At 43.3% G+C, this 17,445-nt stretch overlaps 1 protein-coding gene across 1 annotated transcript; it reads right to left on the bottom strand.

Annotated features, from left to right (window-relative positions):
- Positions 1–2,240: 2,240 nt before the first annotated feature.
- On the bottom strand, positions 2,241–17,333 carry LOC143509251 (uncharacterized). Its single transcript, XM_076997788.1, has 19 exons — positions 17,279–17,333; positions 14,062–14,254; positions 13,806–13,965; positions 13,586–13,719; positions 13,246–13,307; positions 12,955–13,093; positions 12,627–12,839; positions 12,424–12,521; positions 12,239–12,320; positions 11,927–12,044; positions 9,030–9,138; positions 8,841–8,946; positions 7,884–8,024; positions 7,642–7,755; positions 7,408–7,552; positions 6,898–6,983; positions 5,794–6,807; positions 5,590–5,667; positions 2,241–5,396 (listed from the first exon to the last, which is right to left on the bottom strand). Exons 2-19 carry the CDS (start codon positions 14,110–14,112, stop codon positions 5,373–5,375), a joined length of 2,874 nt encoding a protein of 957 aa, XP_076853903.1. The 5' UTR covers positions 14,113–14,254; positions 17,279–17,333; the 3' UTR covers positions 2,241–5,372.
- Between the last annotated feature and the right edge of the window lie 112 nt (positions 17,334–17,445).

The raw sequence follows: 17,445 nt of genomic DNA, 5'->3' as shown, positions 1-17,445 counted from the left end.
TCTCACAAATGGATGGTTTACACATATTGTGCATGATGCAACAGCTATACTATGAACTGCACGCTTACAAGATTTCCTAATAAAGTGACTGCCGTGTGGTCATATCCTCCAGAGACCCAGATAAAATAAGTATATTGGATGAAAAAACATGACACAGTGATTATAAAAATGTTTTTGAAAAAAGAAACATTTTTACAGAATGTCCTTTATAGTGGACAACGGGACATTGTTGATGTCATATTTTGCTTCCCAATCTGCTTCAGACCAAAAGTCCTTCTGCTACATCAGCAACAACTCAAACTATCATAGAAAATAATCAAAACGTGTTGCAAGAGCCAGTTTCAGTAACTGAGAATCAGAACAACAGAAAACTGGAATGCACTCTCGGGGTCTGGAATGAGTTCTTGCCTCAAGTGGAGTAGTTCAAGGATCTTGTTCACAAGTGAGGGAAGGATGGCACGGAAGCATGACAGGCGGATCAGTACGGCATCTGCAGTGTTGTGGATGCTGTACCGGACCGTTGTGGTGAAGTGAGAGCTAAGGCAAAAGGAAAAGCTCCGTGTAGAAGAACTAGAAGCTCCAACTAGAAGAATTGCAAATGTTAGAATCCATGTGGAAAGAGCAATTCGACGTTTGAAAGTATATAAAATTCTGTCACAGGTTGTACCAATTACCATGGCGTCTAAGATAGACAAAATTCTCAGAGTATGTGCTGCCCTTGTGAACCTAAGGGATGAACTTATTCGTGATTCTGAGTAATTTTATTTAAGGGTACAAGTAACACTACTATATGTATTCTACATTAAATTTAAAAAGTTGTGGTCATACAAAGCACCAGATCTGACACTGATTCTCATTTTTGAGAAGTATATTTTATCAAAACACAGACAAATGTCTAGAGAAAGATATCTTGGAACAATGCATGGATTTAATACATTACCAGTGTGTAATTGATCAGCAAATGTTATACATGACTTTTCATGAATTTACAATGTGTGTGATGCATTTAACTACAAATCTTTAACATACTGTTAAAGATTTAAAAATTTCACAGAGAAATTTTAGCTCCATACTCAATGCACAGAATGTGCACTAAAGTTGATTATTTACTGAAGATAAATGTATTTGTAAAATATTTAGTATTATTATAACCATATGCAAAGCATTGATATATATTTGAACATGTTATATGTAATGAATTGTTTACATCACCTCTAACTTGTGAAGGGTATTGTTATTGCAGTGAAGACAATTTGAAAAATTGTATTTCTGTGCAACGTTGTACATGCTTTACATTACAATGAATGTAATTTATTTACACAGCTCAAATGCATTCAGAGATGTGATTCTGTTTTACAGCACACATTATACTTTTAATCTAGACCTTTGTCATAATGTCAACATATCTGCTATTCAGTGTAAACCATCCCCCAACAAATTCATCTACAAGGTGAGGCAGCATACATGATTGAGTGTTAGTTTTGAGTCAAGCGAGCTGGTTTCAAAGAAAAACAACAGTTACAGATTGGCAACATTTTGGATTTGTTTCAAATAAAAATGAGAGACCATTGGAGCACGCCCCCACGATTCTAATTCGATAATATGATTGGTTGATAAAACTGCCAATCTATAATAAAAGCTCTCAATGTAAAAGGGCCTTTCTCTCTTTTACCTAGAAACAACGGTGTGAAATATTCTGATTGGTTGATTTTTTATTTTACCGCTGAGGTTTTTTTCAAGCACAAGTACGAAAAGTGGATTTGAAAGCCGATTTATAGGAAAAATACATATTATTGGTGAAGCGTTATTAACATATATTACATATAATAGATAAAGCATCCTTTTTAAGATCAATTAACCTTCAGAGAAGGCGTTGAAGTCCCTGACGCTTCGCCAATGGTATAGTGTTAATTCACCACATATTACCATATATTACCTGTTTTTTACCGCCTTTCCTCCTCCACTTTTCTCCTTTTACTACCCTGGGCACCAGAGGACTTCTGCCTTTTTGACGTTTTTACAGGGAGATGTCACTCACTCTGTGGTGTACAGAGAAACAGTAACGAGGTGCGCGGGGGAGGGCGGGTTGGCGCGCGGGTGATAGGTGTCGTGTGTTGTTATTATAAGAATGATTAATTTGACTAATATTATTAAACAATGAAATTATGATTATGTGGACTTTGCTTGTTTTCACATTTATTAATTGTTCATTTGTTAAAAAAAAAAAAAAAAAAAAAAAAAACCGCATGCACGCGAGCGCCCCCCTGGACAGCCAGCGCTCCTAGCATTTGCCTATATCGCCTAATGGAAGGGCCGGCCCTGCATATATAGGCAAACAAACAACCCACAGGTGAGACGGATCACGGCCTCCGCCCACCTGAGGGACGCACATGACGTCACAAAACAACAACAACAACAGCCGCTGTGGACGGAGGCGGCCGGTAGGGGGCCGCCTCACCGTGACAATAATATGCTATTTGTACATTAATATTTTGTTTTTTACACAAGCACAGTTTGATATGATGAACTTTTCTAATGTTAAATGTATCTATATTTTTTAAATCGCACAAAGAAGCTGATCTCCTTTATATATTTACCATCATATTTTATTAAAATATGTCCTTAACACAATGGAAATATTGGGAGAGGGAAACCCGGGCCTCTTTGCTAAGGCTACTGCCCCCATAACCCAGACCTGGATAAGCGAATGCAGATGGATGAATGCATGGACAAGGATTAGAGAACCTGTCATGTGATCGGAGGGTTGTGGGTTCGATTCCCAGGCATGGGGCCATGACTGAGGTGCCCTTGAGCAAGGCACCTAACCCCAACTGCTCCCCAGGTGACGGGTTAGGGCTGCCCACCACTCTGGGCACATGTGCACCACAGCCCCCTAGTAATCACTAGTGTGCGTGTGTGTGCATGTGTGTGTTCTAACTGCACAGATGGGTAAATGCGGAGGACAAATTTCGATTGGGGTGAAAATCACAATTGACGAAAAAGTGGCAACTTAACTTCCTGACCAGGAACGTGGGGGGTTCTCCTGAGCCGGTGGAAGTCCCCTGCTGAGACGGAGACCCCTCCCCCATTGTAGATCAGGGTAGTGCGCGTATGTATTTTGTGTTGGTGTGTGTGTGTGTGTGTGCATTTGTTTCATGTGCAGGTGTTTCTCCCTGGCGGTGGATCGTGGCGTTCCTGGGCCTTGTGGAGGTCTCCACCTGGCAGGAGCCCCCTTATGTTGTGGGGTGACCGGAGCCCGGTCTTAAAGAGCCCCTCCCTAGAGGGTTGGGGCCCCCGGATGTTTGGGGACCATGGGGCTCCGGTCTGAAGAGCTCCTGCACAAGACGGAGCCCCTTCCACGGGGTCCTGGAGGTGACCTGCACACATACACCCCGGACGGACAAGGAGCTGTAGCCCGTTGTCCTCGCACCTGTGGGGCTAAGCGGCTTAATGCCGGTCAGGGCGTGAGGGCCCTGTGACCGACCGGGGCGTGGTTTTGTCTTGTTGACGGCCCAGTCGGTCCAGGGTCCCGCCCAGGTAGGTGAGCTAACTTGTGTTTGTTTGTGTTTCAGCTCCGGGACTACAGGGGGTGTGTCCCTTGTCCCTACCTTCCTGCCCCTTTGTTTTGTGTGCTGCCGCTGTAGGCCGCACAGCCAGTGGAGGGGAGTGCGGCTTGGAGGGGGGATCTGTCACGGTACGGCGGTCCCCTACTGGTCGCCCCCGTCTACAGCAGCAGCTTGTCCTGTGGGTGTGGTGTTGTGTTCGTCCCTCAAGTGGGCGGAGCCCGCGATCCGTCTCACCTGAGGGTCATTTGTTCGTCTATATATGTCTTGTCTTTGTACCAGTTGACCGCTGGTTATTATATCCTTAATTCGGATCAGTTCACGGGTTTTGGTTTGCGCAATTTACATATTAAACCATCCTATTTCCCTGAGACTTGGCGTGATCGCTTCCATTTATTTTCGCTCACCCTACCCGTCACAATAACATTAACTTTTATTTATTTTCATAACTAACAAAGAGGTTCATTAATACTAGTAATACAAGAAGGTTGTTTCCTGTAATTGTTAAAAATATATATAATTTTTACTTTTCACAGTTAATACACAGTACCATGCAAAAAGAAAGAATAGAACAAACAAATAAGGGGCATTTTGTGTGTGTGTTTAAAATGTGCCTAAATCTCTTCTGAGTTATAAAATGCATTCTTTACATTCAAACCCCTTGGCGGTGCTGCCATGTGCATTTTTGTGAGTAATTTGTTATCATCTTGTCCTTGGTCAATTGTCAGTTGTTATTCATACTGTTGGCCATTGCGGATAGTTTTGGATGGATCATTTTCAACAGTCTGCTGGTCCTGATAAACTCATATCAGCACAGCACCCATAATCATGCCACTTGCCACTATCATATCAGGATTAATATTTGGTCAGGTGGTCAAAAACAAACCAGTGTTGAAAGGGCGGAGGCTGGAATATGGACTGAGCGTCTCAACACATTTTGTAATTGTGCACAAACAGAATTCACCTATATTATTAATGCACCTAAAGCAGGGGTGCCCACAAGTTTTCAGCTTGCGAGCTACTTATAAGATTACCAATTCAGAAAAATCTACCTATTTATTTCATTTTTTTAGCGGCGTGTCGATCGTTGACGGGGAAACCCTAGACGTCAGATTGGCTACCATGTATGTCAATCAAAATACAACCGTCAGTGTAGATGGACGATAGCGTGTCATTCATCCACTAATTTTAATGTCATGCGATCTACCCACACTTCCTTTGAGATCGACCGGTAGATCGCGATCTACGTAATGGGCACCCCTGACCTAAAGTATTAAATAAGGGTTGGTAAAGACAACTAAGTTCATATGCAGTTATTTATATCAAGTGCCACAGTAGACATATGCCACAGAACAAATACATCTAGATCCTCTGTGTAATTTTTGTGAATCTTTGACCAAGCGTATTTAGCGTCTTGACCAATATTGACTAGTTTAATATGAATCATAGGAGCAGTTGGGGTAGACACAAGTGTCAGTATTGTATGGTAACATGCCAAACATGTTATTTCTAAGATTGTATTAATTATTTAAGGCCTAAACCAAACAGTGCTAGGAATATATGCAGATAAAAAATTTATACTATTAAGTTCAGTTTTCAGTGTTTTTTTTTATTTACTACTCTTCCATGTAGTAAAAATGACTATGTAAATGGTTAGAAGAAACAGTTTGAGGTTTGAGAAAACTATCAAGAAATAAAACCAAACTGATTCTCTCACTAGTGATCAAACCAGTTCTCCATGAAACCCATCACTTTATTCAGTCTTCTTCCTATGGAACCTCTTGCATCTAGAAATCCTTCATCTTCACATTATCTCTTTGTATTAGGAACATCCTGCCAACAGAGCACATTATAAGAGAATTGTTCACATTTAAAATAATAAATTATCTCTGAATAAGTATTAACACAAAAGGAAGTATGCTTTAATGACCTGGGTAGCCCAGGAAGGTGTTTTGATCCATGATGCTGTATAATATTTTAGGTATTTAGGTCACTCTTAAAAATATAAACAATGGTGTTCACTTACTGCTTTGTCAGTATCGGTGACTAAGGGGACTTCACTTTTTTTGCCAAAAAGCCATCTGAACCAGCCACCTCCTGCGTCCTAGTTAGAGACACCAGAGAGAAAGAGAAGGGAGAACTGAAGGAGGAGAGGGAGATCAAAGATGACACGAAGCAGGCCAAAATGACAGCACTTCTGCTTAATCTTGCATTCAGCTTGTGGACTGACCTTTTCAGGCTGTGGATCTGGAACCGGACTCTGAGGGACAAAAAGCTTAGGTGTAAAGGGTTTAGGTGCAGCAGGCATCTGCCCTGGGTGAGCTGTTCCCTCTGCCATGACATGGGGCTTTTTGCCAAAGAGTGGAGGAGTCTTCTGGCTGAGCATGTGGTCTGCCGGCAGGGGAGCTGTGACGAGAGGCGTGAACTGTGTCCAAGCTTCACGCTGACTCGGTTCTGCTGAAGGAGCACTGGTGTCAGGAGGTGAAATGTGAGCTGCAGGTAAAGGCGTGGTGGGATGAGGAGCTGTCTGGGACTCCATGGTGTAGACTGCCTGGAATCTGTCATCTGACACAGCCGGGGTCAGTGGCTGCCAAGCCAAAGGTTCATATAGCAATGGAGGTGAGGCAGGAAGTACTGGTGGTAAGTCACGTAAATACTGCTCTGTGACCCAATTAACACTTCCAGAGGACATTGGGGGAGGAGCTACGGACAGGCTCAGTGGAGGTATTGGATATTGGCTTTGACAGGGTTGCCCAGTCTGAGCAAATGATGGTGTATAAGGCAGTGGAGCGGTTATCTGAGGCACAGTCCCTGGTTCTGTTACCAGTGAAGGTAATGTTGCAGAAGACAGTGAGGAGGGTCGCAGTGTAAACTCTGCAGACACAGAATCTGTGTTGACAGACAAATTGTGATGGTTTTCGGTGTATTGGGACTGCGTTGTAGGGACTGCGTTGACTGGACGCCCCTGTTGGAAAGTTGATGGCGCCAATAGAGGTAGAAGCAGACTACCTACTGTCTCCGTGGTCAGCTTGGGCCTGTCCTCTGACCAGCAGTCTTCAGTGTGAGCCAGTTTGTCAGGTAGGGCTGCAGAGGAAGGCACGGTCAACAGCTGTAGCTCAGACGTTGCGTTGGACTCCTTTGCAAGAGTGGGAACCCCTTCTGCTAGGGAGTTTGCATTTGCTCTGGGAGAAGGTTTATGGGAAACCAGACATCCGGTGGATGTCACGGTAGGCACTGGAAGAGCCTACAGGGGATGAGGACAGCAAGATTGAAGTTTTAAGTCTCTATCTGTTTATATTGAAAAAGGAGGTAGACTTTAAGGGTATTTTCTCACCTTGTTGTCTGGTTCAGGGGGGTCTGAGTCCAGAACTTGCCAAGATTCTACAGGTGCCACTTTTGTTCTAATTTCATCTTGGGATGCTATAATTAAATAAGAATAATAAATTTTTACTTTATAAATAAAGCATTTTTGTCCAACACATCTTAAAATATGTTTACCAAGAACTTTACATAAAAGTTAAATGCAACATTAAACAAATTGGTTAACATTTTTTCAAGGAGAGAATGTCCGACTTTGGCGTCATGGTAACTAAAAGCTTACTACTTTCACTAGAATTAAGGGATCATCCAAACATTATCACTTAATGATCCAAGTGATCTTTGTGGATCATAATTCACAACCATTTTAAACTGCCATGATAATGGCAGGCAACCCATCACTTAAGCCTTCTAGAAACACTCAAGATTTGATCATTAGCCCCAAAAGACATGCAGAGCCCCTGTATGTAGGGACAAATATGGTCTTAATGGGGCTAAACTACAAACGTCTATGGCGTAAGCACACCTGGAAGAGCTAGCTGCACCTGCGGAGGGCTCCCTTCATGCTTCGGCATCTCTGTGGTCAGGACGGCAGGCTCACCGGGGGAACCACGAGGAACTACGTCCGTGCTCTCCGTCTGCTCCTCACGACTGGTTGAGTTCAGTTGTTCCTGGAAGTTACATTTGACAATATTTTAGGATGTATTCTCTATCAGAGAAGCTAAGAGTTTAGGCATTAAATATAACACAATCAGCTTACAATCATTTGTGAGCGAAGTATCTTAAGGTTGACTATCCATTCAGGCTCGTGTTGTAATTCAGGTTCAGATATGTCTTTCAACTGCTGGTCAAAGAGTCGGATTTTTGCAGATAGCTATAACGGTGATTAGGAACAGCACAATTAGCATGACGCTAAACCACTGAGGTTTTGTGGCTTGATATGGTAAAACAGTCACACCAGATTTGTACATGCTACAGTAAGCTATATTGTGAGATCATTACCTCTAATAGCTGGTTTACTAAGGTCAGATAGCTTCCAGCACCTGAGGTGAGCAGTGTGTTGGCTATCACTTCACAGTACTGCAAGGCCTGTGTGCAAAGCCCGGCTTCAGCTAACCGACATGCATATATGAACTTGAAAATCTGAGGAACACAAATCAAATGGGGTGGTCCGTGCTTCAGAAGGAGTGCAGATATCCCCCTTTATACAGGTGCATCTCCATAAATGTTTTAATAATCAAAAAGTACATTTATTTCAGTAATTCAATACAAAAAGTGAAACGCATATATTTGTGACAAACGAGTGATATATTTCAAGTGTTTATTTCTGTTAATGTTGATGATTATGGCTTTAAAAATCATTACCCTATCTCAGAAAATTCGAATATTATATTAGACCAACTGTTTTTTTTTCAGCAAGTGTGTGTCTAAGGTCTTGTTTTCAGATGAAAGTAAAGGAAGAGTGGAGAGGCACACAATCCAAGCTGTTGAGGTGAAGTTTCCACAATCAGTGATGGTTTGGAGGGCCGTGTCATCTGCTGTAGGTCCACTGTGTTAAATCAAGACCAAAGTCAGTGCAGCTGTCTACCAGGACATTTTAGAGCACTTCATGCTTCCCTCTGCCGAGAAGCTTTTTGTAGATGGAAATTTCATTTTCCAGAGAATCTATGGGGTATTGTCAAGAGGAACACGAGAGACACCAGACACAACAATGCAGATGAGCTGAAGGCTGCTATCAAAGCAACCTGGGCTTCCATAACACCTTAGCAGTGCCACAGACTGATTGCCTCCATGCCACGCTGTACTGATAAAGTAATTTGTGCAAAAGGAGCCCCGACCAAGTATTGAGTGCATAGATCACTCTGTCGTGAATCTTTATAATGTATGGTTTTCACTTTTTGTATTGAATTACTGAAGTAAATTAACTTTGTAAGTTGAAAGCAACTTTAAAAAAAAGACCTGGAAGTTTGGAAGATGGACTGAATTAGTACCGAGACACAGAGAATATTCAAACAATTCAGTCCGTTGTATTGCTTCATTGGTGGCGTACTTCAAATGGGGAACGCTAGTAGTAAACAGAGAATAAACAATCACATGACACCGTTCAATTATAACATATAAATATATGAGCGGTTAATTATAACTTACTTGGGACTGACCCCAAACAGGAAAACGTCTGACTTATAACTTTGTGTGTCCACATCCAGCTGAGACACCATGTAACAGAAACTAGCAGCAGTACAACATCCATTGGAAGCTGAGAATGAAATGAAAGTGAAACTATTCCCTTAAAGACGTTAATGAATTTGTCATGTGTTCCTGTCTCCCCCCCTTGTCAGTCTTGACTTTTGTTTTGTTCTCTGTGTTTGCGTGTCTTTTATTTTGACATTTCCTAGTTGTCTCTGGTTTCACACCCCTGCCATGTTCCCTGCCCCTCGTTATCACCTTCAGGTGTGTCTTGTTGTGTCCCTTGTTTAGTTGCTGTATTTAAGTCCTGTGTTTGGTCCTGGTTGTTGTGGGTTATTGCATGTTGTCAGTTGTATCTTGTGAGTTGAATGTTGTTAAGCTGTATAGTGTAATTTGTGAGTATTCGGTTTGTCCTTATGACTTTTGTGTTAGTTATTGTTATCTTTGGTCTTTGTATGAGTTGTATTGTTTTTTGTGTTAGACATTTACATTAAACCTCTTGAAAGCTGCATATGCGTCCCACTGGCTAAGCCAGGTTTGTTACAGAATAACCCACCGTCACAATGGACGCAGCAGCTACGGGAGTGAGACCTGTGCCTAGCCTACCCCCTCCCAAGGATGTAGAGGACTACGTGGCACAGTTGGACTGTTTGCAATCATGTCTCGCCTTGGACACTACAGGTAGACCGATAGCGCTGCCCTCACTGACTCACTGTCCAGACGTATTCGACGGTAAGGAGGATTCAGCCGATGGCTTTGTGTTGCAGTGCAGGGCCTATTTCCGGTTCTTAACATGCCCTCAGCCGCCAGACATGGTCCTCGTTCTGTTCATGAGGACGAGACTAGCGGGTAAGGCACTGGAGTGGGCGAACATTGTCCTTACCCACAGGTCTGAGGTAGCCTGGACAGTGGAAGGCTTTTTTGGGTTATTACAGGCAAGGTTTTCCAGTGATGCCCCCCGGCCTTACAGCATGTCGGAGATTGACTGCAAGAGTGCACCCCTTCCTGGAGGAGTCTACACCACCATTGCGGCGGACCATCCAAAGACTTTTTTGGGGGGGCGCTGGGAGCCTGTGCGTCAGGTCCTCACGTCTCCTCAGTCCAACCCCACCGACGATGAGGGGAGGATGAGGGGACTGAGGAGTGGCGCAGGGGCAAACCTGTGTTCCCCAGACCCGCAGCCTGTGACGCCTCTTCCAGACCCACAGCCGGCCACGGCGCCTCCAGACCCGCAGCCGGAGGCCAAGGAGAGGCCTGCACCCGCGCCGGAGGCCCAGGAGAGGCCTGCACCCGCGCCGGAGGCCCAGGAGAGGCCTGCACCCGCGCCGGAGGCCCAGGAGAGGCCTGCACCCGCGCCGGAGGCCCAGGAGAGGCCTGCACCCGCGCCGGAGGCCCAGGAGAGGCCTGCACCCGCGCCGGAGGCCCAGGAGAGGCCTGCACCCGCGCCGGAGGCCCTGGAGAGGCCTGCACCCGCGCCGGAGGCCCTGGAGAGGCCTGCACCCGCGCCGGAGGCCCTGGAGAGGCCTGCACCCGCGCCGGAGGCCCTGGAGAGGCCTGCACCCGCGCCGGAGGCCCTGGAGAGGCCTGCACCCGCGCCGGAGGCCCTGGAGAGGCCTGCACCCTCGCCACCTGTTCCCGCGACCCGGATGGGGTCACTGCCGCCTGTTACCGCGACCCGGATGGGGTCACTGCCGCCTGTTACCGCGACCCGGATGGGGTCACTGCCGCCTGTTGTTCCCGGGGCCCGCCTGGGGGCTACTTCTGTTTCTTGTGCCCTCTCAGGGCCCACAGTGACTGTTCCGCCCGTCTGTGGGCCCGATGTGGACGTTATTTTTGCTCCCCCTAGTGTTGGTTCCCCTTCTGTGCCTGTGTTCCCATTTTTGCCCTGTTCTGTGCCTAATTTTGTTCTGTTCCCTGTCTCTGTGCGTGAAGCTGTCGTTGTTCATGTGCCCGTGCCCGTTTCTGTCTCTGGTGTTGTTGTTTCTGTCCCTGTGCCCGTGTCTGTTCCTAGAGTTATCACCCATTTTGTTCCTGTCCATGTGTCTGTAGTCCAAAGTATTTTTGCCTCTGTCGCTGCCTCGTTCCCTGTTCCCCGTTCCGATCCTGTTTCTGTTGCTTGCCCTAGCCCTGTCCAGTCTCCCGATGTCCCGTTTGCCTGTCCCCCTCAGCCTGTTTCAGCCCCTGTGTTTGTGTTCCCTGAACCTTTGTCCTCTGTGCCTTCTTTTGCCCCTGGGTCCTTTGTTTCTGGTGTGTCCTCCTCATTGCCTTCGCCCCTGTTCCCTGCGTGTCTGTCGTCTCCTGCTCTCGGTTTGGTTCCTCCTGTCTGTGCTTGATGTTGGGTTTTGTTTTTGGTTTGGTTTCCGTTGCGCACCTCGGAGCGGCGCGCCTTGGAGGGGGGTTCTGTCATGTGTTCCTGTCTCCCCCCCCTTGTCAGTCTTGACTTTTGTTTTGTTCTCTGTGTTTGCGTGTCTTTTATTTTGACATTTCCTAGTTGTCTCTGGTTTCACACCCCTGCCATGTTCCCTGCCCCTCGTTATCACCTTCAGGTGTGTCTTGTTGTGTCCCTTGTTTAGTTGCTGTATTTAAGTCCTGTGTTTGGTCCTGGTTGTTGTGGGTTATTGCATGTTGTCAGTTGTATCTTGTGAGTTGAATGTTGTTAAGCTGTATAGTGTAATTTGTGAGTATTCGGTTTGTCCTTATGACTTTTGTGTTAGTTATTGTTATCTTTGGTCTTTGTATGAGTTGTATTGTTTTTTGTGTTAGACATTTACATTAAACCTCTTGAAAGCTGCATATGCGTCCCACTGGCTAAGCCAGGTTTGTTACAGAATTTAACATTTCGCATGTCCAAACCTTACCTAATGTGTCAGCCATTTTAGTTATGGTTTTCTTGTGTAGATGTTTAAAGCATGTATGGTTTGATAAAACCATGGCCAGGTGGATGCGCCAATCTTCATGCTCTTTAAATCTGCAATTCTACAGAAAATACTAATTAAAAAAACTCCAGGCAAAGAATAGAACCACTAATTTTATTTTTCCTTAAATTAACATGGGATGAGTAGAAAAAATGAAATAGATGAATAAAACATTATGGTCTACTTCATTCTCTCTGTTAATCCATATGAAATTCATCAAAAATGAGGATATATATATTATATATATATACTCACAGATGCAGACACTGGTATCCTTCCAGACATAAGCTGATAAAAGGTCCGTAATGCATCACTCTCAGGTAAACTATCAATAAACCTTAAAAATTTGAGTTTAAAAAAGCATGATGAACTAGTTACTCTAAAAGGGCAATTTAAGGAAGCATGAAATGGATTAATACTGTAAATGTATTAATACTTACTTGCTCATTACTTGAGAATAGGCCACAGAGTCCATTTTACTGGCAAGCATAAAAGCATGTTCCCACAAGCCTTTGCTGACTGCTGTCTTCAAAGCATCCTGTTGGGTTCATGCATTCGAGAACAACAGGTATACATACAGGTATACACTGGTACTCAAAGTGTTCCATGTTAGCGGTTGTTAAGAAACATGAACTAAACTCACTTTTTTCTTGCCAATGATCAACAGCTCCCTGAAGTGCTGTAAGTCTCTTTGAGTGTCTTCAGTGGTTGATTCTGCAATGCCCATATGAATTTCCTGTGCTCTACTGAAGGGCTCATGTGTAAAATCAATAAGATCAGAAGTAGCTTCCTTAAGTGAGCAGTGTGATCTTTGATTACTTAGCAAGAGGTGAGATACATCGGTTCCCACCAGTTTCTGTAACACAAATCACACCAATATATGAAACAGTTGACAGTGGTTACATGCACATAATTTAATTTAAGAGATGATTCATTTACAAGATGTAAAACTAAATCTAGAGGAAACTTACACCATTTTGTCTGCATATTAACCTCATGAGATCCCATATTAGGCTAGATGTCCCTTCATCTGTTGAAGTGTCGTTTTGCACACACTTGTGGCATTTGTTTTTGATAAGTCTTAGGACCTCTGCCTTATCGGTCTTATCTCTAGCAGAGAAACTGGAATCAGGAATCACTAACAACATAAAAGTGTCCACCAATTTTGTGGTCTGTGGTTACATAATAAATGATGGAAAGTTTAAGTCAAACAGTTTATATGAGGCATTGATTTTAACTGGTTAGATGTAAACCCGGCTTACTTTGTAAAAGGCCCCGGGAAGGTTTTGAGGTCTACCTGATCCCAGAGTCCATGCAACATTACCTGTTGAGTATTCAATTTGTCAGCCTGTCATAAATTGTCATTACAGAATAAAATGCACATGTGCAATTGTAATAATTTCCTTTTGTGTTGACAGACTAACTACCTGTTGTTATTTTCTTGTCTACAAAAACAAAACTGATTCAAAGTGTCTCAACGTGTTCAAATAAAACAAGCCTCTGAGAACCAATACAGGCTCCTGAATGTTCACTGCAGAATACACAATGTTCATATTGTGCAAGTGAACATAAAAAAGAATTGAAAAAATAGCAGGAAATGACCTCAGTGCTGTGGATGTTCACCAGCGCTGGTTTGCCCTCAGAAGGAAGATTTGGCAGCACCTGGATGAAAAGTCCACCAGGACCAAATCGTGCACAGCAGTGAGGGGATGAGAACTTCTCCATGGGGGCAGGACCTGCGGTGAAAACATGACTTTGTAGAGTTTGAAATACACTTATCAGATGTTTAGCCGTGTCTATCGTTAGACTATAAAGTAAAAACCCTGTTTATCCGATGAGGTTTCACTCTTGGAAGAGCATGCTGAATTGAAGTCCTGATTTCTGGGTTCATTCTCCAATGCATCGTGGCCATCACGATGAGACTCAGCACTCGTGCCATAGTCAAGACACCCAACATGCTGCAGGTGTTGGTGTCCCCAGATCTAGAACAAACAGTTTAGTCATGAGCTTGTAACTGAAAGTGCTTGAAAATCCTGTTATATTCCTTGAGCGAATAGGTCCAGGTTGGCATCAGTTACCTGGTCTGGGTTCCAGCTAACATGGCTGTCATAGCTGTGTGTGCTAGGCATGCTCTGTGTAGAGTAGTCACTATGGCAGCTTTGTCTGTCACACTGATCCCCATATGACTGCTCATACTGGGCAAAATGACTACGGTCAAAAGTTGAGTCGTATCGCGGGTCATATCTCCACCAGTCTTCATACGTGTCGAGCCTTAAAAGGCAATGCAATAGAAAACTGAATCAGACTTGGTTAGATCTTATAGAGTGGATGGAAGTAAAATACACTGGCGATTATTGTGACTATCATTGAGAACAGTTAGTACGATATTGCCCTTACTTTGTATATGGTTGCCTGTAGTTTCTGAACACCTCTGATTTGTATTCATAATCATAAGGATAATAGAATCCTTGGTAGTAAGCAGGTGAGCAGTATCCTTGGGAATCCCACCCTACAAATATGATGAAAAATCTATCTACTTTTGTAAATATTGATATTCTATTTCTGTAAAGCTGTTTATGTTAAACGTAGTAAAGAAATATCAGCACTTTATAGCTACCTTCGGAATACTGAGTGCTGTAAAAATGTGTTTTGTCTTGGTCAGTCCTTGCAGATCTGTCTTTGGACCTCTGTGGTCTGTGTAAAAGAGGCTGATGTTTTACTGTAGTAAGTACATCATCTTTACAGTAGACACATCTTGTGTAATTATATCATTTAAATATTTTAATAATAATTGTATGACCATAAAGCACCAACAAACATTGCATGGCTAAACTTGTGAATTACAAACAACCAATCAACCATAAACCTAAACCAGGGGTCATCCACACTTAACCAATCAACCATAAACGTAAAACAGGGGTCATGTACACTCAAGCTTTCACTCCCAGGCAGAAACCGGAAGCTACCGCTTCATTATTCCTTTAATCCTAATTCAATAAGAAACAAATAATAATAGCAAACACAAAACCTTGCTGAGATGTGTTCTGCACTGGGCTGTTCAGGTTGTTTTACCTCGCACCTGTTATTTTGGTTCTGTTAGAGAGGAAAAGGCAAGTATTTACATACTATCCATGAGCACCAAAGTGCTAAAATAGTTATAATTCCATTATTATTCTCAATGTAATAGATTACACAGTGCACACCTAAATTCACAATACCTGGCCATAAAACTGTGATTCAGCTCTTGTTTGTGGACAGTAACCTTTAAAATCCAGGGAAGCCCAGGGATAATATACAGAATGCTGGTCTGCAACCCGTGGACCTGTCTTTTGATAATCAGGATATACACAGCCATAGTAGTTAGTGTAGTTTGCTCCAGATTCTGACTGTGGTGTCCAGTTTGTTGGGGGCGTCTGCAGACCAGGCTTCACTGGACCATGTGGTTGAGGTTGACAGATGTTTTTACAAACTAAGTCCTTGTCTGGTATGGAATCTGCTACCACAGGTATGATCTCCTGACCGTTGTGTTTATGCCCTAGCTGATTCTGGACAGCATCATTTTTAAGATCCTCCACCACGAGAGGTGCAAGGCTTGACATCTTGTCAACATTTGGGATTAATGTTGATGAGACAAACGACTGGTTAGGTTCACTGGGTCTTTGAGTTTCTTCTTGCGCAGCTTTGGTAATTTGCAGGTATGAAACAGACATGTAGTCCACCAACTGTCCTGATTTAGATTCAGATGTATTTATAGGCACGTGGGGGCTAAGATAAGACAGCTCAGATTGGTTGGACTCTGCCTCTTTAATACTAATGTCAGAGTGTGGTGTTGGCTCTTCAGGAACTGATGGCATCTCAAGGAATGCTTCATCAGATATGGAAGCAGGTAATGCAGTGGTGTCTTTGAGGGATACCTGTGCTTTGATATTTTCTTCTGACATCATCTCCACTGGATCGTTTGGGTTGATGCTAACATTGAGGGGTGAATGCAGGTGAGAACTGTTACTATCAGGCTCAAGAAAATTAGCTCCTGTTGGCAGCCCTTCATCTGAGATGCAATTCATTTTGTTTTCTTTAGAACCCTTTCCCAGTTCATCTTCATCTTGTTGAATGCATTCAATGTTACTAGCTTGGTCTGCATTCTTTAGAGAAAATCCACAAGGCAGCTTTGAAACAGTCCCTTGCTGTTGGGAAACCCAAGAACTCACCTCGACATCCTCAGACATCAAATCTGAACATAGAGCAGATGATGCAGACTCAGTGGTCTGACCAAGCTGGATTTGAGAGGCCTCGTTCTTATGTGGAGATGAGACAGCATCTAGTGTCGGTAAGAGAAGTTGGGGAGAGGATGTTTGAGGGGCTACCTTGGTGTGTAGAGCGGCTGAAGAGGTTAGAGTGGGAGAAGAGGAAATAGTGCCAAGGTCAGGAGGTTTTGAGGGGTTTCCAGTGTTCGAGCTGCAGGAAGTGAGGAATAACTTAGACTGAGTCACAGACAAAGTGTCACATCTTGGTAGAAGAAAGGAAGCAACAGATGAAGGTGTTTGTGGAGAGACGAATGGTGGAGTTACATCTGGGACATGAACATATTCTTCTTCAAAACAGGAGACTAAGGGTTCAGGAGAGGCTTCATGTTGAGCTGCATCAACAGAGGGAGAACCAGCAGACACAGGATCGGTCTGGCTGATACGGGGGTTGTGATCACTGATTGGTTGAAAGTAGTTTTTAGGTTGTCCATAACTTATCAGGTCTGATATTCCAGTAATCTCTGGGTTGTTGTGGAGTGAAAGGTCAGGCTGTATAGATCTGGTTCTGCTTCGTGTGGGTGACGATTCCATTTATAAGCTTTGGAAACTGAGGAGTGTAACTCTGAAATTAGAGTCACCTTATGTTAGGCATAATTTACTAAATTTACTACTAATAATAATTTATTAATTTACATGTAGCATAGAGCCCAATTCATTTTAATAATTTTGGAGTGTCACAAAAAGATACTATTATAAAGTTGTAAATTATCACTATTTGTGGAAATACAAACAGTCCAATATTTTACAATATATGTTAATCGTCTTCAAACAGAGTCTGAATGCGATTTTAGAACTACGTGTTTACAAGCTAAAAATAGCGAACCATGTAGCGTCTGAAGACGGACTGGGCGGGTAACACTCTGAGACGGTAATCGACCGTGAACTCCCCTTACTTATAATTAAAATATAATTTATTGCTAATGCAAATATGTAGGCCTGTCTAGAAACGTGACAGGCGAGAATTCATGAAAATGCTGAAAGTTTTACGTACAGATCAACTGTCTTCTCCCGGGTCAGGAACCATCTTGAAATGCAACATGATGTAGGTTCGCTCGTTGCTTGTGTAATAATAATAATAATAATAATAATAATAATTATTATTATTATTATTTAAATTGACTCGTATAAATAAATAAACTGTTAGGGTTATTGAGATGG

The sequence above is a fragment of the Brachyhypopomus gauderio genome, chromosome 3 (genome assembly GCF_052324685.1).
Source record: "Brachyhypopomus gauderio isolate BG-103 chromosome 3, BGAUD_0.2, whole genome shotgun sequence".
Taxonomy (NCBI): Eukaryota; Metazoa; Chordata; class Actinopteri; order Gymnotiformes; family Hypopomidae; genus Brachyhypopomus; species Brachyhypopomus gauderio.
This window is presented reverse-complemented; position numbering and strand designations above follow the sequence as displayed.